The 22,459-nt window shown below is 33.5% G+C and overlaps 1 protein-coding gene across 1 annotated transcript; it reads right to left on the minus strand.

The window, feature by feature from the left end:
- Nucleotides 1–5,302: 5,302 nt before the first annotated feature.
- LOC11406009 (protein SCAR2) lies at nucleotides 5,303–12,659 on the minus strand. Its single transcript, XM_003623435.4, has 9 exons — nucleotides 12,292–12,659; nucleotides 10,871–11,034; nucleotides 10,641–10,764; nucleotides 10,373–10,502; nucleotides 10,183–10,244; nucleotides 6,435–10,041; nucleotides 6,262–6,348; nucleotides 6,060–6,164; nucleotides 5,303–5,948 (listed from the first exon to the last, which is right to left on the minus strand). The coding sequence occupies exons 1-9, from the start codon at nucleotides 12,444–12,446 to the stop codon at nucleotides 5,895–5,897; spliced, it is 4,488 nt and encodes a 1,495-aa protein (XP_003623483.1). The 5' UTR covers nucleotides 12,447–12,659; the 3' UTR covers nucleotides 5,303–5,894.
- Nucleotides 12,660–22,459: the final 9,800 nt, after the last annotated feature.

Consider the following 22,459-nt stretch of genomic DNA (forward strand, 5'->3'; position numbering starts at 1 on the left):
AGTCATTGTGACTATTAAAAAAGAAACCGAGTGAAAGAAAATGAGACGTCTTATAAGAACAAGAAAAGAGAAGGAGAGGAAGAGAGAGAATAATACAATGATTTGGAGAGCTCTATTAAGTTACATATGAGCTCTATTTATAGAGAAATACAATGATTTGGAGAGCAAGCGCAATATAGCACAATAAGCTAATAGTATAACCCAATAATCCAATTGCCTATATGGACATCCACTTATAATATTCATAACATTCTTCCTTGGATGTCCATCGAGGATATGATTCATTAAAACCTTATTAGAGAAAAAACTCAATGGTAAAAAATTCTAGTGAAGAAAAAGAGTGCAATATCATTTTATGTGATAATCTGCCTCGTTAAAAACCTTTTCAGAAAAACCCAATGGGATAAAACCATGGTTAATGAAAAAAGAGTGCATAACACATTTATGTCTCCCCCTGATAAAAACAATCGTATATGAGACAGAAAATCAATTAGTCTTCTATTCTAGTTAATGAAAAGCTTTACTTTGCGATGACTTTGAAGAGATATCTGATTTATCTCCATATCCTTCTCCAAATGAGCAGTGCTTGAGATATTACCTTCATATTGAGTTGTTGAAAGACATTCTCCAATTCCTTGATCATGTTGTTTCTCTAATGTACAAAATGTATGCTTGACTTTGTTCCGATATCTGTATTTACTAATATTGACAAAAAAACAAAATACCACAATACATATAATTAACAAAATACATTAAAATTGATATATGATGTCATTTCTTCAATATCTCACGAAAATTAACTCTTTTCAGAGAGTTCCATATACTCATCACTGTCATTGTATACTAAACTTAATCAAGCAAAAAAAATTCTTGAACTCACTTAATCAAGCAAGAAAAATTCATCAATTATATTGCAACACATTTTTCATATAAATTGAGTCTTTCATGTGATACTAAACTTAATCAAGCAAGAAAAATTCCTTGAACTCACTTCAGGTGAATATGTCTCTTAAACATAAATGTTAGAAATATATCAGCTCACTTTCGGCGAACATATCAAACTCTTTACACATGTATTTCATCAATATAATTCTCCTTCGCACGAAAAATCGTATATATCTAATTAACTTCACATCTTCAAGTGTGCGTACTACAAGTATAAAAAGTTTAGCTTTACAAAGCGAGTTTGATTTCACAGGAATTGTCTTTTTCCATATGTAGATGTTTTCTTTTTCTGTAACCTTTTATAGACTTTAATTCATGATCCTCATTATCACCAATCACATATAGCGCTATATTATATGCAAAAACATCATCAATGTTGACTTTAATTTTGGTTCCACCTCAATCCATTCATGACATAATTTATCGAGATCTCTTTATTTTTCATACATCTCAGGTACCTGGTAAGTTCTTCTGAAACTTAAAATCAATTATGTCAGATGACTCTTTTACAGTTTACACATCCTTATTTGGGTTATCTTTCCTTTTGCTCTTTTTCTTGTTTGAGAATTTTATATGTGGAACTGATTGGTCTACCACGCTTCATGCGCGGTTGGGACTCATTTGCAATAATCTGACGGGGACATCTATTTTGTTTAGAGCATTAGCAGCTGCTATTTTATTTGTTTAACTTTGCAAACGAGTTATATTTTAAGGATCAAGATGTGACAATAATATTTTCTTTCAAATAATTCTTTTGAACTTCAGGTTCACATTTTCAGCTGCTTATTACCTCCCCCTAATATTGGGAAAACTAATCCATCAATTGATAATTAGCTTACTAGGCCGTAAACAAATTGGCTCAATATGATATATGATAGATGAAGATTCATATCAAATATATTTTCTCAATATTCTTTCAAGATTTATCTTAGTGCATTATATTGGAGCAATTGTGACATACACAACACATCCAAAAATTCACTTAGATGAGAAATATTAGGTTGTTAACCTAAAACCAATGATAGATTAAGGGGAGGACTTATATATAATAATGTGTTGGCTTGATGCAAATCAATATCTCAACATATAAGATTATTGATTCCCAAATTGAGTTTATAAGGCATGATCTCATAACCAAAATAGAGTTTATAAGGTATGGTCTCATACGTATCAATCATACAATTATCTTTAGACGTCTAAAGAATGGACCTTCAAGTCCATTTTTATGAGCATATACTACCGGTTGTTCAATATCAATTAGTAGAACAAGATTTAACATAGATGCATCATTGAGCACTAAAATCGCTATCAATTGTGCATGGGAATAGCTCTATTATTAAAACGATTGAAAGAAGAAAAAAAACTCACCACTTTATGTGGGTTCCATTTCTAAAGTGTAGGTCCCACATTGTTTTTACCTAATAAAAAAGTGAGTTCTAGAGAGAGTGTTGCTAGCATTCCTCAGTTAGTTATTACTTTGTGAGTGATGGTCGATGGAGCAAGGAGAAAATTAATTGGATCTGAGTGGTACTGCAAATTGTATGAGAGAGTGCTAGGATACACCCACTTGTTTAAAAGTGGTCTTTTAGCAACATGCATTTTATGGTGTATTTATCAACTTTTTAGTTTTTTTTTTTTTTAAAGAACCAACTTTAGTTTTTTTTTTTGAAGAAGCTAAACTAACCCCTTCAAATTGGCACCAGAGAGAATCGAACCTGAGACCTTGAGGAGGAGCACACTCCCAGGTCCCAAGCCAATACCACTAGGCCAACCCAAGTGGGTTACCAATATTTTAGTTATCGCATGCTAAAACCTTCTAAAAATAGGTAAGTGTATTCTAACAAATGCTTGTAGGAGTTACTAACTTACACCCACTTATTTTTTTAAAGTATTATAGCAACATGCATGATGACAGTCGTCATTACGTTATTTTTATGATATTTTTAGGACATTAAGAGAGTCAACTATTTGTAAATCATGGTGAAATCAGATCAAAACAGGAGCAGGAGCTCAAAAGACGAAACTGAGAAAAAGATGGAAAATTCCTAAGAATATAGAATCGTGCCACGATGAAGCTGGTTCGTGGCACGATAAGTGAACGTGGAACAAAGGTTCAGCACTGGAAATTTCGTGGCACGAAGCAAATCGCAACGTGCCACGATGCTAGGTTTTGTCTGCTGCCACGTAGGATTAATGATGCTATCGTGCCACGATTGGATCGTATCGTGGCACGATGATGGGCTTTCTGGAACTCGTAAAATCTTTCTATATAAGGCTAGATGCGGCCACGGATTAGGGTTCGCTTGGGAAGTACGATTTTGAGCATAGAGGACATCAGAAGACCGAAGGACAAGCCCTGAATCTCATACCAACTCATAGTTGGTCCTGATTATGTATGTTCACTGTCAATTATGTTATTAATCGTAAAACCATGAGTAGCTAAACTCTCGGTATGATTGAGCCATGATGAACCGTTGTAATATATGAATTAGTAGTTGATACTCTCTTATTTAATAATATTATTCAGTCTTTATTCAGAATTATTTGTGTTCATTGCTTTTCATATAATTGCTCGGATGACTATTAACCCTAGCTTCTTGAATTATATGAATTGATATTAGGAATTGAATGACTCTTAACCCTAGCTTTTAATCCTGAATTAGTAATTCTGTTTGATTCAACATAGGAACCTAGAGATAGGAAATTGAGAATCATGACATATGAATTAACGTTATTTATCGCTTCCGCAGTTATTCAATCGGTTTAAGAGATTAAAAGGTTATAACTTAGGAAAGGGTTTTGATTCAAGAGATTGATCAAAACCAATTTGTTAATTCGTCGTAAAGAATGAATAGTAATAAGTAAATAAGGGAGGTAATTACTCATATAGAACAGTAGGGGATTCATCGGCTTAATCATTCTTCTCAATCATCTTTGCAAACAATCTTTATTTGCTTTTTGTATACGAAAAATCATCTGCCTAGGGCAATCAATATGACTTTTACATATCCTAAATTAATAACGTACCTGCTATAATTGGAATTAATACAGTCCTTGTGGAACGATATTTATTACTACTTCGATAGTTATTGGTACACTTGCCAATTATTTATCAAGTTTTTGGCGCCGCTGCCGGGGACTGTTGATTTATTTCAATTTGGCAATTTTGTTTTTGTTTAGGATTTCTGTCATTTATATTTAAAAAAAAAAATTAAAAAAAATGATTTATGCTCTTCTTTTTCTTCTCATCATTGTACTGTGCTACTAAAAAGTTTATTCAAGTGTTGCAGCTATGATAGACAGGTTATACCTCCATGACACAAAAGAGATTGGTATGATGAAGTATGAAAAATATATGCTATCTTTGAAGATAGGATATTTGGACAATAAAATCTCAAGATTAAATGAGGGATGTGGTTGTTATGAGGGGGATGAACCAGGTAGTAATTGTGAAGAGAAGAAAGAGGTGATCAACATCGATTACAATACTCAACTTCAAAATATTTTAGATGATTTCTTGGTGTCAAATCAAGTTTTATTTGAGAAGTTTGATGTTCAATGTGGTAATCTTGTTGAGAAAGCACATGAGTCTCAGATGAAGTTGGTTCAGATGGAGACTGAGTGTCACGAGGTTGTTGTGGAAGAAAATCCCAAAGTGAGGAGTGTGGATATTTTCCCGAAGTCTGAATCAAATGGGGTTAAGAAAATCACTCGTGTGCAAATGGATACATATTCTTCTATATTGTGGGAGAGCTCCAATTCCAAAAGTTTAACAATGGGAGCATGGGAGCATCTACTTCTTTGTTACAAGTTCATGGAATTCCTACCAAACAGGAGGAAGAAGAAGGGTGATATATTCCTTCTATCATTTTTGCCACCTTAACAGTGGTTGAAGCGTCAAGCTCAATGACGTAAAAGAAAGCGCTTGGTGGGAGGCAACCCATCCTTTTTATTATGTCGTTATTTGTAGTATTTTATTTCTATTGTTGAGTCAAACAATTTGTCTTTCATTTTCATTTTGGTTTAACTCAGTTGTATCCCTCTGTGAATGCACCTCACGATGTAAACGGTACTGAAACCAGCTGCTTCTAGTTGTGCTTATTCCAGTTATGCAAACAATTCGGATAGTTTGGTATATATTTTTCAAAAGTTGATTATTTAAGTAAAAAGTTCAAGAGAAATTAAGGAAAAAGTTCAAGAAAAAACTCACGCAGGAGTTGTATATATTTGTATAAGGCCATATTGTTAATGTACAAGCATTCAAGGAGAAATGTAGCGAATCATTAGTATTTTATTTATAATTTCCTCTACCAAATTTCAAATTCTTTCATCTATATACAATTACAGAAGAAACAAATACTAATCATATCGATGGACTAAGGCATTGACAGAATAGAAACTGTACAATACATCAAAGTACTTTACTCACATGTATACATATATATACTATGTATGGGACACAAATAGATGAAGTATATGGTATTATCAGTAACCTACTATATTACAGAATTACAAATTTACTCATGACAATTGAATCAAAAAATTATGACAACAACAGCAAAAATATAGACTACTTATATGGAAAGAAAAAAAATTTATAGGTTGATTGATCTGGACGGATACAGCGCTTATACGCTGGCCCTGAGTCTAACTGAAGCAAGTTTCACCTCCGTAAAACGCTCTGGATTGATGCAAGACAGTGTGCTTATTCCCATGTTTATGCTTACACGCTCTGTACATGCATTGGGTGGACTCGGGAGGGGACATTTGTTGTCCAAAGTACCGTATAAGAACACACTAGGATAATGAATCTTTTGTATTGAAGTAACTTTCCTATTCTTTCCTATTCATTAGAGAGAAGAAAGGTTTTTACACCTGACTTAGGGCAAGAACCACAATAGAAAAACATTCACTGGTTCTAGATCAGTGTTTTTCATTATGTAGTAAATTCAAGAATCACTCCAACTGTCTGCATCATCGTCTTCATCACTTCCAGCCAATGCCTGTTTCAGGAATTGACATTAGTTTAGTTTACAGAGGACGTGCCTTTTACCAAAACTTAACAGAAAACATACACCTTATAGAATAAATTAAACAGAGAAAGCGTGATAGACCTGACGAATTGAATTTGCTTTCTCCAAGATGGCTGCAACCCTCAAGTTTGTTTTTGGACCCTGAACGTTGGGTCGTGTAGCCACAGCAGGCCTCAAGTTGAAAGACTGAAAACAGTATTTTTAAAATATCTAAATACAAGAATTTGATACCAAAGGGTAAAAATAGCATGAACAATATCAAAGTTGCTAGCTCAGCTCTTACCTTCGTTCTAATCTGTTCTAACAGTGAGTCTCTTTCATCTACCTTTGGTGCTATTGGGGGCCTAACACGGTCAGTGACCTTCCTCAGCTGCAGTGGAACAAAGGCGGTTTGTGATGCAAAAATAAAGACCACATAAAGAATAAATTTGAGAAGAACAAGAAAACTGTGTCTACCCTGCTTTTGTCAAGAGCGGCAACAACATCAAATAAATGGTTATGAGGAGGGGGAGGAAGCTTATTCTTTGATTTTCCATTTGGTATTTGACTATCAAACGCTAATGATTGAGCAGATTTATCCAATGACAGTGCCAGATCTCCTTCTGAAGGCTGCATGCTGTGATTAGGCTGCACAATTTCTGTACTTGGTGGTGACTCAGGTGAGACTAAATGATCTCCTTGATTCCTTACCAGATCAATTGATGACTCGTCAAGTGTTGTAAATTCTAAAACAGTCTCTTCCATTATTTGATTTGGAGAATCAAAATCTTGTTCTTTTGGTGAAATGGAATCATCTACAGATACAGGACATTCAGCAGGTAGCTCGAAATGCAATTCTCCAGGACTATCCTTTTTAGCTTCAAAATTTGTATCTTCCATTATTTGACTAAAAGACTGAGTCGGCTTGTCTTGTTGAAAGATGGGATCAGCCCCAGGAACAGCACATTCAGTGGGCAGTATTGGTCGGGATGGACTTGAGTCCAATACGCTCTCTCCAGTCCTATCCATTTGAGCTTCTAAACTAGTGTCTTCCATAAACTGATTTGTGAGCTGAGTCAGTTTTTCTTGTTGATGGATGGGATCAGTCTCAAAAACAGCACATTCAGCAGGCAGTATTTGTGGGCATGGAGTTGATATCAAGATGCTTTCTCCCTCTGAAGCAATGACACTTCCATGTCGAAGCCAACCATAAGATAGCATCGGTAATGTTAAAAAAGGGTTGTGAACTTGACTTCTCTCCGGGACTTGGTAGTTATGCTGACCATTTGCTTCATTTACCATTACAGGAAATTGCAAAGGAATAGCAACAGGATACTCTGAAACACCCACAGATAACCCAGAGGAGTGTAGGCTTTTATTACTTCCCACAGCCACAGCAGGCAAGAAAGGATTATGATACGGCGAGGTTACTCTTTCAGAAGTTGATAAACCAAATTGTGAGTTATAATCAGGTTTAACTGGCTGTACTGGTTGAAATGATGTTTGACTTACACCTGTTTCTTCTCTCTGTGAAACTGAGGAAGCATTTTGCACCTTGCTCGTTATCCATTGCATTGGTGGTAGAGGGGGCATAGGTGGCGTCTCCTCAAGATTGATTTTTGTTTCCTTGGGAAAAAGATCAGGAAGTAGAGGTTTCATTGGATCCATGACATGCTTTGTTGGGTTAATCTTCTGATCAGATGACATTGATAAGTAACAATGTGAAGGTTCCTCTGGATGGACTTCAGAAGTAAACTCAATATGGCTTTCAGGGTCCTGACGATTATAGGAAGGTGGTGAAAAACCATTTTTGCTGTTCTGTAGATCATTCTGACAAGCAAATACAGATTCTGACCCAGAGTCTAGCTCTGAACATTGGGTCGCCATTTTCATGTCATTGAGAGGAGAACCATCTTGGATTTTCTCCTTCGGCAATGAATGTTGAAAATCATTACATATGCCAGAGTCAGATGAATCAGAAGGAACTGTCTTGTTCAGGTTCAACTGTTTATCAGTAGAAGCAATGTCCGGTTGCTCCACTACTGTATGTGACGTTAACTCTGTCAAAGAATCTCTTGCAACTTCCTCATTGACTTCCATCTTTTTCTCATGAGGATATTCGAAAGTAGAAAGTGATTCTTCAAGCTTTGTAAGACTACCAACAGGAGATGTGATATACGAAAATGGTTCTAGTTGATATTCTTTCTTCTCGGCATTCAAGTCTACAGAAACTTTTGTCAAGTCTATGGATTCTATTTCCATCCTATAGGAATCTTTAGAACCAAGCAAAGATTCGTGCAAATTTGAAGGATTCATTGATGGGGAAGAAATAGAATCTGAAGCTAGACAATTAGCAATACTTGCACCAGTATCGGCACTATCAAAAGAAGAAACAGCAGATACATCCAGATCTTTGGACTGAACTGTTACTGGGAACATATTATTTACCATGACATAATCATCCTGCAGTATGCAATCAGGGGAAGCTGGATGTTTCATACGATCATCATCTTCAACTGTATCCAAACTGCAGGTGGGTCCATTTATTTCATCGCCAAGCATTGTCATTGGTACCTCTTTAAAATTTGATAGCTGATCAGGATACAGAATTTCAACTTCTGCTGAATCGGGTTCATCTTGTGGATTTCCGTGCGTAAAATCAGAGCATAACTCTTCTGTAAAGCTAGTCTCTACGTTAGTCTCCAGAACAGGAAATGAATCTTCCGAGTCAAGTTGCATTGCTTTGTTATTATCATTATCAGATTTGAAGTCCCGATCGTCAAGCAGCAACTTAGTACCCAAATTCAGGTCTACTTCCATGGGCAGACAAATGGGATTCTCCTCTCGTGAACCAATGTCTCCAACAACCGATATTTCAGAGCAGTCCTCGTTAAGAGATTCTGTCTGCATGACTTCGATGTTAGAATGGTTTGCCACATGCGGTGTCTCATCTGACTGAGTCTTTGTAGGTAGGGCCGCTAGCGAGGTAGCTGTAGCTCCATGGTCTAAAGACAACAATAAACATCCTGAATCCACCGGACATGTACCAGAAGAGACTGATCCAGAATCAGATATTGCTCGCCCATTATCATGTGCATCATCATAATGTGAGAAAAATTCATCACAAGTTTTTTGCGATTCAACAGTATGGGGAAGCTGGTTGGATGACATATTTTCAGTCTCTGATGAGGAGTTTCCAATAGATTGAGAATCTGAAAACTGAGCTTGCGGTTGGGTATGTTCTTCATTACTATCTCTTTGGAATAAACTATGATCATCAGATGCACAATAGGTTCCTGCTGAATGAGAATCTGGCAGCCGAGCTGGCACTTCATCATGCTCTTCACTTCTATCTTGTTCAAATGAACTAATTTCCTCAGATAATGACGAGTCTCCAAATGATTGTGAATCTGAAAATTGAGCTTGCAGCTGATGTTCTTCTTCACCGTACGAATCAGTTACCTTTTGAACATTTAACAAGCTTTTCTTAGGTCTACACTCATTGTCTACTTCCAAGTCCGAGTCTATTGTAGCTAATGCATCCATATAATCATCAGCCTCACTACCCGCATCATCAGAATGATATCTGTCTAGACTGAATTCTCTTTTATTTTGTTCATCATCATCGTCCTCCAGTTCTGTTTCATCAGGTACGTTGTGATGCTTAGAAGGCATTTCATCTGTCCCACCAGAAGAGATTTGTTCAGGCTCCTTCACAAGATATCCATTTGTCCTGTCCATTTGTGTGTATGAATTCAGTTCTATTTCATGCTCATTTAATGAAGAATGCATTTCGCCATTTCCCATAGACCTTCTCATAGGTGAAATGCCATAGTTTCTGCTCAGTTCTAGTTTCTGCTCACAAGTGTCGTCTGACATTGATTTCACAGGCAGTGGAGTGATTGAAGTTTCACGAACCATTTTATGATCAGGTGAGGGCCTTTCCAGAATTTCCTCCATATAACTTCTACCAGATTTTGTTTCAACTGCAGATCCATCCAATTGTCTTTTTTTCAATTTCACAAGGCGAGCAGGATCAGTACACGCATTCTCAATACGCTCCTCAAGAAACAACTGATGCAGTCTGCAATAATGGAAATGGATTGAATAACCAATTAGCCTTTTTCTTTTTTGGATACACCAATTAGCCATTTTAAGGACAGTATTTCATTTAAAAAATCAGAGACATAGCTTAATGCACCACAGTATAATCATTGGAACTCACTTTGAATGTGATGGTACAACTCCAGGTGTTTCACCATCCCTCGGCCATTCTCCTTTCTTTTGCTGGAAATGCAAATTATACATATTTAATATCCAAAAGTGCAAATATTCAATTTCCCGTTGCATAAAGTTGTGATTTCTTTTACGTCAATTAAAACAATTTTGAGAAAAATTAGAATAAGTTTTCTTACCCTAACTTTACGAATTTTCCTTTCCCTGTGAACTTCTACTGTCGCTGTTACAGAGGAAGCCGGCTCTGCTTTGAAGAATGATGGATCACTGTAACGTTTCAGACATGACCCAGCACCAGCCACATCAAACCTTTTTGAGCCAAAAAGGAAATAAACTTTTCAGATATCCATAACATAATAACTAAATTGTATTTCCCCTCAAAAAAAAAAAAAACTAAATTGTATTTATTCTGAAATTTGGTATGTTTTTCAAATCCAGTCACCATACTTGTCTAGAAGGAAAAGTCTAGGCGGAGCACGACATTCTTCATATGAGTCCATTATAAATCTAGGTAAATCTCCGCGTGTAACAAGATGCGGTTCGGATCGAAGATTAGGACACCAGTCAATCCCTGCAGCGCAAGAACCATGTTAAAATTTGTCAAAGGGTCCCGTTATCACACTTACAGTTCAAACTACAAACATAAATAATGACCAAAAGGACTTCGTTGAGCTAACCTCCATTTGTAAAAAAAGACGAATGATGAGTTCGTGACAAAAACACTTTCTCAAGTGGAGGAATTTCAGCCTCAAGCTGCTGAACACGAGACGTAAGACTGTGGCCTCTTTCAGCAGTAGCCATTACTTCTTCATGCAAGTCATGGAACAACTCGGCAGCAAACCTAATCAAAATAATACAGTTAAATGCAGATAACTAAACAGCAGCTAAGGACTATAAAACTTGTAATTAAAAATGTTAAATGTCAATGCCAAGACTAAAAATTAGAACCAAGTTTCTAATAACTCGCTGCAGGGAACAAAATGCCATGATCCCTGCACTTCTGACAAGATTTATAAATTTTCCTATAATATGCATTACAGTTAAATTCACAAAGAACATTGAACCACCTAAGTTCAATTCAGGTGATTTATCAAGAGATTGTAAATAGCAGATCCTAAGATTGATTAATCCTTGAATCTTTAATACTCACAATGTACCCAACAACTACCCAACAACCAAAATTTGGTAGTCAGCTATAAATACTCTACTTAAACCTCATTTCTCGTTCTGTGATTTTTTATATTGTAAACCTAAGGTATTCTCCACGCGCAGCTGTGGATTAATATTTTAATAAAAATTAGTCCATAGTCATTTAAGGGGAGGACCTCTCCCAGCAAATATTTTTCCATATTCATTCTGTGATTTAATTATTAAATATAATTTTTACTTCTGTGATTTAATAAAAAATTAAAATTTCAGTAAACACAAAAAAAAGCATAATTTGTCAAATCATTTTTACTGTAAATAACTCAATTTTAAATCTTCCCTGAAACTTAGTTCACGCATGGTTCAACTTCAACCAAATCAAATTCTCTTTTTTATCCACCCAAAAAGCCATTGCATACAAAGAAAAAGTCACTACAAACAAAGAACCAAAAAGAATCAAGGAATCAAAGAAGAAAACACAAAGAAAAAGCCAAATAAATTAAAACCAATACAAAATCAAGATTAAAAAATTGATCTTCTAAATCAGATTGCATATAATATTAAATCACAATTAAATTCTACATTCCAATATTAAATCATAACCACAAATTCTTAATAATATTTGCAACAACAAAAAAAAAAAAAACTCAAATTTCACCACATAATCCAACCACCAAATTAGAAACTCCAAACTAACAAATTTCAAATCAGACAAAAAAATATCAAAAAATCAATAAAAAAATTCACTGAATCAAAGTTCACTAAACTATCATTAACATCATCACCACCAACAACAATACTAAACAAAAATTCAAATATTAAACTAAATTATAATTTAATTTCATTTTTCAAAAAAACTCAATGCAATAACAAACTATGAACACAATTCACCATCAAGCAAGAACAAAAACAGTTAGAGAGAGAGAGAGAGAGAGAGAGGGAGGGAACTGACTGAGCGAGGTCACCGAGCTGACGCAAGAACCCAACGAGTCCACTCATAGCAACAGCTTCAAGGAGAGCTTCAGAGTCATCTTTATCAGCAGCACTGTGCAGCTCCGGATCCGCCAAACCATGCGCATTCCGAATGTGGTACCTTGAGATAGGCATTGTTCAAATTCAAGCAATTGATAAACAGTAATTCTACTACAATGCTTCAATTACAGTGAAATTGTTGTGTAGTTCGATGCTTGTGATGGTGATACTGCGTTTTCGGTTTGTTTCGCCATGGAAATGGAGGAGAGAGAAAGAAGAAAGAAGAGCCAACGACTATGAGAGAGACTAGAGAGAGAGAGAGAGAGAGAGAGAGAGAGAATTTCTTTTTGTTCTTATTTTATTCTTTTGTTTGAATTTAGTTTGTATTTATATACTATAGGGATTTCTTTCTTCTAAAGTCTAAACCAAACGACTTGTCTTAAATATTAATTAAAATATCTCTATACATAGCACTAATGAAATACAAATATATATTTTTTTAAGGAAATAAATACAAATATTTATAGTAAAAAATAAATAAATATAGAACTATTTGTCAAAAAAGAAAATATATATATATAGAACTACTAGTGTGTTAACCCTTGCGATGCACGGGTGATAGACTATTATTTTTCAATCTCTATTTTTTTCTTTTTTATTGATGAAAAGCATCTACGCACCATGAATTTTGAAATATGTCAATATTGTTTTGTTAAAAATAATATGTTAATATTTTTTTAGCCACAATGATGACAAATATGTGTCACATGTTTTTATGTTTATCAGTGGTAAATATATATATCCCGTGTTGTACCAAAATATATATATATATATATATATATATATATATATATATATATATATATATATATATCCCGTGTTTTTGTGTATAAATGGAAAATATATTTATGGGTTTCAGTTCGTCGTCGATGAAGCGCCGCAGCGGTTGTCCTTTTAAAGTCTTGGTGTGTGTTGATTCTATCGTGGTCACTGGTTTCGTTCAACATCGTCGACGTCTTGTAGAGCTATGGTGTTGACGCGATTATGAGTTAGTCTCGGTCTGTTTTTTGCTATATTTTTTCATTTTTGTTTATTGGCGTTTGTTTTCGTTTTGTTTCGTGGAAATGAAGATGGGTGGTGACTTTGTTTCGACTATGTGATTTTTTTTTTTTAAATCTTGAATCTGGTTTTCTGGATTGAAGATATGGGTTCTTTAGTTTTGGCATTCTTTTGTTGGATGCATATCTCGATTCAACATGACTGGTTTTATCCTAATGTTCCTCGAAAGGGCTAGGTGCGTAGATGCTCCATGTTGACGGTTGTATCGTTCATCATACGTAAAATATTTTATCCGACGTGGTTGCTTCTTGCATCGTTGGTGGACAGTGGTAGATTTATGTCGTTTGTTCATCCCTTGATCTAGACTGGTTTATTTCAAAGATATTTATTATTATTGAAAAATGATTTCCCTAAAAAAAAAATTCTTATGTTTATCAGTGATAATATTTATCTCGTAATTTTTAGTTTTTTATTTTAACAAAAAAAAAATATTCATACGCAAAATATATCTTATAAATAAATAAAATAAATCTATTTTTGCAGATTTAATAAATTATAATTCTAAATTTTTAATTTTGAAATCATGTCATTTTATATAATTATTAATTTAGATTATTTTTCAAAATTTTGTTGTTGAAGATTTTTATTTTCTTGTTGGTTATACTTTGTTACTTTAGTATTTCATAAATGGTGTCATTAAAAAAAAAGTTTGTATTAAATAGTGTAATTGGACTATGACTTTTATGATTCAACCTTATATTGCCACGTGTAAATTTTCTTTTAAATTTGATTTTGAGATGCCATGTGTATTGTTCATTTTAAATATTCTCAAATATATCTATAGAGGATGTCCACAGTTCAAACTCGATTAATAAAAATATCAAAATTAATAGATCAAATGATCATGGGTAGATTTTTAATAACAATTGTCATTTCATCTAAAAAATATAGAAATATTTGTATACGATTATTTATTTATACTTATTTTATTAGAAAATTAAGAAGTCTTGAAATATAAATCTATGATTTTTTTTCCTTTCGATATTTACTTTCTTTGATTAAACCAATTAATTGAATGTCCCCGTAAGCTTAGCTCAGTTGGTATGGACAATACATAAAATATGTAAAGTCTGAGGTCCGAACTCCGGCCACCAAAAAAAAAAACCAGTTAATTGAATGTTGAAATAATTGAAAAAGCTCTTTAATTGTTTTCTGATAATTATTTACGGGGAAAATGTAAAAACGTTGCATGCATTCATCAATTATATCTCATCATGAAACTTCTTAAGGAATTATTTCATAGGATAACAATCATCAAATACACAAAATGTTTGGATAACATTGAGTTTTTATGATATTGGTGATTTTAATTTATTTATTTGATAAATGAACATTTAAAAAAAATTGATGGGAAACAATTTTGTTCTTTTTTATTAAATAATTGTTTTACTAAATATATTTTAAATAGAGCTTTTTGACTGAAATTTAAAAAAAAACAAAATCAAAGAATTTTTTAATATTTATAAGTTGGGATTTCGACTTCATTTAGATTTAAATTTAAATTTTAAAATATATAAGAGGTTCATTGTTATTACCTCCAGAAATGGCGCGCATTGTGGCGCTTACAATGCGGTAGGTGGTATTGGATCATGTTACATGTGTTTGGTGATAATATAGCAAGAATAAATAATAAATATTTATTTGCGATTTTTTTATTTATAAAAAGGTCACAAACTTAAATATTTAGGTTTATTGCAGTTTTGGTCCCTCTGTTTTCATCATTTTAAAAATTTGGTAATCTTATTTTAAAATTCGACAATTTTAGTTCCTCCATATTTTTTAACTAAATTGTTAGAAAATTACGTTAAAAACTTCATTTAAAATATATTATATCATCATATTTTAGTCAAAATATTATATAAAGGGATCAAAACTGTCGAATTTTAAATAGGGGACCAAATTTGGAAAATGGTGAAAACAGGGGGATCAAAACTGCAATCAAACCAAATATTTATTATGACTTTTTAGCTCTCGTTTAGTGTAAGTATTTTTAATATTTGTGAGAAGAATTGGAGGTAGAAATTCTATTTGTATACGTATTCAATAACTGTTAATTCAGTTGATAAGAAGTTCAAATCCCTTAGAGTTAACTTTTGTTCATAAAAAACGTAAACTTTGTCTTCAAGTCTCCTATGATCTTCATGACCTTTGGACTCAACTTATTTAGGAAAAGAGGAAAACGAGACATTTTGGGTTGTTTCATTTATCTATCATTATTTAATTGTCGATTTATGAGAAACTGACACAAGCGAAACATTAGTGAAAACTAGAGTTGGCTTGTTGGAAATGGAGGTCACTACAACTTTTTTTATAATTTAAGTTGTATTGTGTGTTATAAGTTGTCATGTACATTTGTAAATTTATAAAATGTGGAGATTATAAGTGATAGTCACAAGCAAATTTGCATCTTGAACTCTATTGTTTTATATTAACTCTACAATTCATAGAAGAATGTGGGTGTAAGTAACATAAGCTGACGTTGATAGAGAGAGACCCACGGAGAGCGACTCAGATGAACAGTACCCATCAAGGGTTTGAAGGTCGGCGCCTCACATGGTGGTCTATCTTGTCACCTCCTCTAGATCTTTCCCAGTTTCACTTCCTGGGTGTGTCTCTATTCTTCAAGACACGATTTGGCTCTCTGCTCCGTGTTATTAGTTCAATTTGTGAAGCTGTATTTTTTACGGGTTGTTGTTGTTTGTTGTTGCTTGTTCATCTATTGGTCACGTTTTTTTGTTGATTGTGTATTTGTTGCTTTTTCAACTATTTGTTACGGTGGCTGTTGTTGGTAAAACTGTATTGGGTGTTGATCTGGTATTGTTGGGTTGCAGATTGCTCTGTTCAAAGGTCTGCTATGTTCGTTATCGCATCACAATTCGCATGTCCTTGGCCCTCTTTGGTTTCACATAAACCGAAGCCTAAGCCACAACCTGTCTCAACCCGCAGTTTTACACAGACCCATCTCAACAAAGTAGACGTCCCTTTATCTGAATTCCCTAAACCATGTTTGAAAGGTAATACCCTTTCAATCAAAATTTCGGAGGATCTTTATCAATATCGTCTGGCTAATTGCAACAATTACCTCCATGGTAGATTAGTGTTGTCTAAAGGGGATAAGCCTTTGTCCTTTAAAGACTTACACGCTAAACTCGTACATTTGTGGAAACATCTTGGTCGATGGAAGATGATTCCTTTAGGTAAGGGTTTTTTTGAATTTCGATTCTCTTGTGCTTGGAAGTGTATGGTCAAATGGCGCCTGGAACTTGAAGCCGGGATTGTTACGTTTATCACGCTGGTCTCCGGATTTTCATGAGTATGAACATCCGCCATACTTTTGTTTCACTTGTAATTCAATTGGTCATTCCTCGGATCATTGTCAAAAAGATCCTGCCAACAAATTTGCTCGTGAAAAGGTGGCAACTAAAGATAATTCTATTAAGAATGTCCCTAAAAGGTACGTTCAAGTGCAAGGTTGCAGTAAAGCTTTGGCGGTTGAAGATCCTATTATTCTTGATATAATGAGATCCAAGGAAGTAACAACATATGTGTTGGTGAGGGATGTTTTAAACCTCGAGGAAGAACTATATTTTACCACTTCCATTGGGGCAGCTCCGGTTCAACCACCACATGTGGTAGTGATGACTGAAAAACAAAGTGATGCCCAACAAAGCAACAAACTTTGAGACATGCGCATCGTTGGTCAATGGAGTGACACTATGACGGACTTAGATTATAATCAAGATCCTCAGACTTGGTATGATTTAAGTTCTTCCAATGTCATGGTTTCTAAGGACGTTTTAAATCCTAACATCGCTCATGATTTGGAGATTTTGCGGCCGTATTTGAAAGATAATAATGCATGTGCTAGTGAGCCTCGGGTTTATACAGATGAGGAAGAAAGAGAGACAACTATCAACTACTTGAATCGTTCTGCTACTAGGGAAGAACCTTTTATTGAGGTTTCTAAGTCTAAGAAAAAGATTGTGCAGAAAGGTTTTCAGGTTCATAACATGCGTTCTAAGGGCAGACATGCGCATTGATTTGAGTTTTATCCGTGGGTTTCGTTTCTTTCCATGTTAACTTTTGTTTTCTGTTTCTTTTTATTTTTTTCTTGCTTTTTCCTTGTTTGAGAAGGTTTTGGTTTATGTCCCCCTTCTCCTTTTGGTGTTGTTTCTTTTTATCTATATATTTTTAGGGTGTTGCAGTTGGTTCTCCATCTGCACCTCCTTTTGTTTTTTTAAAAAAAAAAAAGAATGTGACTAAGATAATTCAGAGATCCTCTATGATATAAATAAAGTCTTTTAAAAAATTATTCTAATAAGGATTTAAATGTGTATTCTTTCAACAATTCATTTTAATTCGAGTTCATTAATAAACATATTTTTGTTATAAGGTGCATAAATAAAATTCATAATTCATATAAGTGTAAATTTATTAGCCGTAAAATTCAAGTAAGAAATTTGTTTCTTCTACATAATTAGAACATTGAATACGACCTTGCTCCATCCTAAAGAAGTCGTGCTAAAATACCTTTATCCTAGACAACATTAACGAAGAAGCGACGATATTCCCCCTTGCATTTTTTCTCAAAAAAAGATGGTTTGATTCTCATTATGAACTTTGGAAAATCAATTACAGAATAAAGAAACAAAAGGGTTCAGTTTTGATAAAGATGGAGTGGACTCTCGACCTGCCTTTTTGCTTCCTTTTATTTTCAACGCTCATGCTTTTTTTCATCACAAAAATTAATTCTTAGTGTATATAATTTACAAGTTTGAGAAAATAGAGTCTCATGGTTATATAAATCTTTTGGATTACTCTATCAAAATTCGGGTCCTTAGCTTAAGACAAGCTTAAATCACGGGTGTCCAATTTTTTAATTATATAAAATCATGCGTACCAAACCTTAACAGAATCAGTGAGACATGGCAATTCCAGGGACCACCCATTGTCTGGACACATTTACAACAACAAAGTAACAAATACTTTAATTTATACACACTAAGTAGTATACATGATATACCGTCGCCGTTAAGATACTCAGTTGGCAGAGATAATGCATTTATATATAAAGTTGGAGTTCAAACACCGAACATCCACTTATTCACTTTTAAAAAGTAAATTTTAATCACTAAACTACTTGATAAAAAAAATACATTGATAATATATGTTACAACTACAAAGTAACCTATCTCAAGAATATATTTGATCATGCACAAAACAATAAGTTACATACTTTCTCGAATAAGTAGTTTAAATGGGTTTAACATGGCTACATCACTTTTAAAAAATCATTTATTTCATGTTTTAACGATGCAACTCTTAAAAACTTATAATGAATCCTACAATTTATTAAAGAAGTCTACTAGGACAGGTTTCTTCACTAAGCAATTGGCCTTGCAAGTTTCTGCCACATTATTAGCCTCCAATGGTAAAATTCATTAAGGACAATAAGTTTCTACACTAAGGACTACAATTGAAAAAGCTCTAATACCATTACATTTTCATAAAATCTTACTATTTTTAACTCTTAAAGAGTACCTTAGGGCATTCATTAACATTTCCCTTTATAATATGATAGCCTAGGGACTTTAATCACACTCAAGTTTAAATGCATTTTTATAGAAATCTTTTCTAATAATTGTAAATAAATAATATAATGGTATTCTGGCTGGTAGCAATTGTAATCTTTCATATGTTTGTATATGCCAAAGTGGATATAATGATCATGTAAACTTTGCTTGAAAGTTTTGAGAATTTTCTATAGGAAATTGTGGTAAGCAATGATACAATTTTCTATTCTTAAAATGATCAAAGATCACCATCAACAAATAGTGTAGGCACCATATAGGCATTAGGTTTAGGCATGTTGGTTGATTGTTGTGTATATGTAGTGGTGGAATTTCATTGGTAGTGGTTTAAACAAACAATGTGCACTTTTTCTTGTCAAGCTATAAGTTTGTATTTGATTTTGGTAAGTTTGGTTGATTCCTAATAGTTTATAGTGAATTCGGTTATATATTACAACTAACATATATATTTTCTTTCATTGGTGTCCCACATATATCTTTGGTTGGTGACCTTCAATATGGTTGTTTTCACCTTCTCCTAGATTGGGTTTGGCTTTTTTGGACCTACCAAATTACTTTTTTGTTTTGACAAAGCTAGCAAATTGCTTAACTACTATGGTTAATTGTGACTTTGACATCTATGCAAGTACACGAATTAATCATACAATGAAATTATTTTTAGTTTACTTAATACCTTTTTTTTTTTTTTTTTTGAGGGAAGTTTACTTAATACCTTTTGGTAGATAAAATTTATTCATGAAATTTTGCTTTATATTTTTCAAGACAAAAAATAAAGGAATGTTTGTCATTTCTAACAAGTAGTTTTATACTTGATAACCTCAAATAAATTGCGCATAAGATTATCAAATATAAAATTTGTTCACGAATTTTAATCAAAACTTATTATTTTAAAATTTGCTGTTCTTCAAAAAATTAACATAAACATTTGTGATCATTTTTTTGTTGTTGTTAAAACCACTTGGTGGGACATGGGACATTCCTTTTCAGTACATTAATATCTATTCAAAGACCTTGTTTAAGTGGAATTATGCTCTTTGAGACTTGAATCAATAGCCGTTGGTATTGTTTGCTAGTGTTCAGGTACACTAAAATAGTCACACATTGCATGGAAATCAAGGCTAAAAGTAGTTTATATACAACACCTACGTTTATTAATCTAATGAGACATTTTTTACAAAGGATGTAACCATGAGGGTTCACATCCAAAAATGACAATACCTCAAAAGCACGGTGTTGTAGAGGTCGGAACATTAGAGCTGGAAGGAGGGACATAAGCTACAAGACCTTTAATCCCTTAACCTGGATTGGGGCTACCATTTGGATTCACTAAAATAGTTCCACAATACTTTCAAATGTATAAGGAGACATGTTTTAAAAAGTTTGTCACTATTATAAGTAAAAATTAATATTTTAGATTTATTTATTAAATGGTGTATATGGTTTATATTAAAGATCATATACATCATTAATTAAATAAATCTTAAATATAAATTTTTGTTTATAATAGTGATCGAATGATGTACAAAGGTCCAGAACGGTTAGGATTGAGCCTAGGGAATAAGTTTGCTTGTTACAAACGTTGTTTATCTTTTTCTTTACTCTTCATTATATGTTAGCTCATTTCCACCAACAATTAATTTTAATTTAACATCGACGTTATCTTGTGGAGGTTAACAACATAAATACCGAAACAGTGTGTACCTAACATACTTAGGATTATCGAAATTGTGTAAGGGAAAAAAACAAGATAGCAAACAGTGTTTTATCACGTGAAAAAGAGGCACTAAAACAAGTAATGCAGTCTTGTTTTAGGTTGGATACATTGTTTATATGTGTAGGAAGTGCTTAGCCAAAATTGTTAATGATGAATATGAATTAATAAGCTTCTTGAAGATCATAATTAGCCATGATTACAGCCAAAAACATAAAAACAAAATAAGTTTGTTTAGATTATTCTTAACCATGAAAAACAAGCATAATGTAAAAGGTCGTCTCCGATAATTGGGAGGCCCCGTTATAATCTTGACAATTGTAATTTAAAAAGTATCGAAAAAAAATTCAACACCACTTACAGCGACAAACATATACGTTCTAGTTAAATATACGAACAATGGTTCAAACATGACTTTTAACCACCGACAAAATAGACATTTACTTACGGACAATGTATTATGGACAGTAAAATAGTTGAATTTCGGACTTTTACCTACAGATAAATGACATTTAGTGACGTATTTTGTCCGTAGGTACAAATTATTTTTCCCTTTTTTTATTTTTATTTTGAAGCCCTCTAAGTTTGAGGCCCTCTTCCAAGGGCGTTGATACACTTGCACAGAGCTGGCCCTGATATTGATAATGTATTGAATTGGAAAACATTTAGACTATTACTTTTCCCACCTTATTACATTCTGATGCACCCTGTAAATTTTTCAAAAATGTCCTTGTGCAATTCGAATTTCATAATCCGAATTCATGTTTCACTAATTCAGATTCTAAAATCCGGACAATGCTTATGTATAACCAACCATCAGACTCTCTCACATTTCAGCAGTTTTGAGTTTTGCTTTTAAAAACAACAAAAAAACTAATTAAAAAATGATAAAAACCCGTCAAATAAAATCATAAAAATACCACAAAAAATTCTAAAAATCAAATAAAACTACTGCAATTTTTTTCGAATTTTTCTGAGAATATGAAAAATATAAAAAAAAAATGAAAAATGGGTCTAAACGATGGAATTTTGGATTTTGAGGGGCAGAGTCCCATAAGAATTTTTTTATGATTTTTTCCTTGAATTTTTTCTGATTTTCTGGGAAAGTTTCAGAGCAATCCGATCAAGTAGCCCGAAAACCCGTTTTTTTACTAAGAACATGTAACAATGACCCAAAATAGAAGGATGAGAGTAAGGGGGTGTTCGGATTAGGTAATCCAAAAAAATCATGTAACGCGCCCTATTTTTTGTGATATTCGGATTACAAAATCCGAAAAAAAATCCTTAACTAATTTTTTCACCCTTTTGGATTATGAAATCCAAAAATTTCAAGGACATTTTTGGAAGAAAACAAATAGGGCGCGCGAAGAAATGAATAGGGTGGGAAAACTAATAGTCAAACATTTAAAGTTAAAGCTTAATGCTTTGTGTTAACCGCCATCCACATTAGTAATTTACTAACTACCGGTGGATAGCAAGCAAATGATCGATATTGGATTGATTATTCTAATTGTGAACCATAGGAAAGGTGATAAAAATGAGAAGGAAATTATACCCGTACCCTAACAATTAACCTTTTATCCCGACGAACCAGAAAAAATATTAATTTTACCCTTTTTAATTTGACTTTACCCCGCAAAATATTTTTTGGAAGCCAAAATTGTGAACGGGAAAGTTAGATGATAGGTTGTTGGAGTTGCAGATTCTATTAATTCTGTGTGATCAAA

Source organism: Medicago truncatula, chromosome 7, assembly GCF_003473485.1.
Source record: "Medicago truncatula cultivar Jemalong A17 chromosome 7, MtrunA17r5.0-ANR, whole genome shotgun sequence".
Lineage (NCBI taxonomy): Eukaryota > Viridiplantae > Streptophyta > Magnoliopsida > Fabales > Fabaceae > Medicago > Medicago truncatula.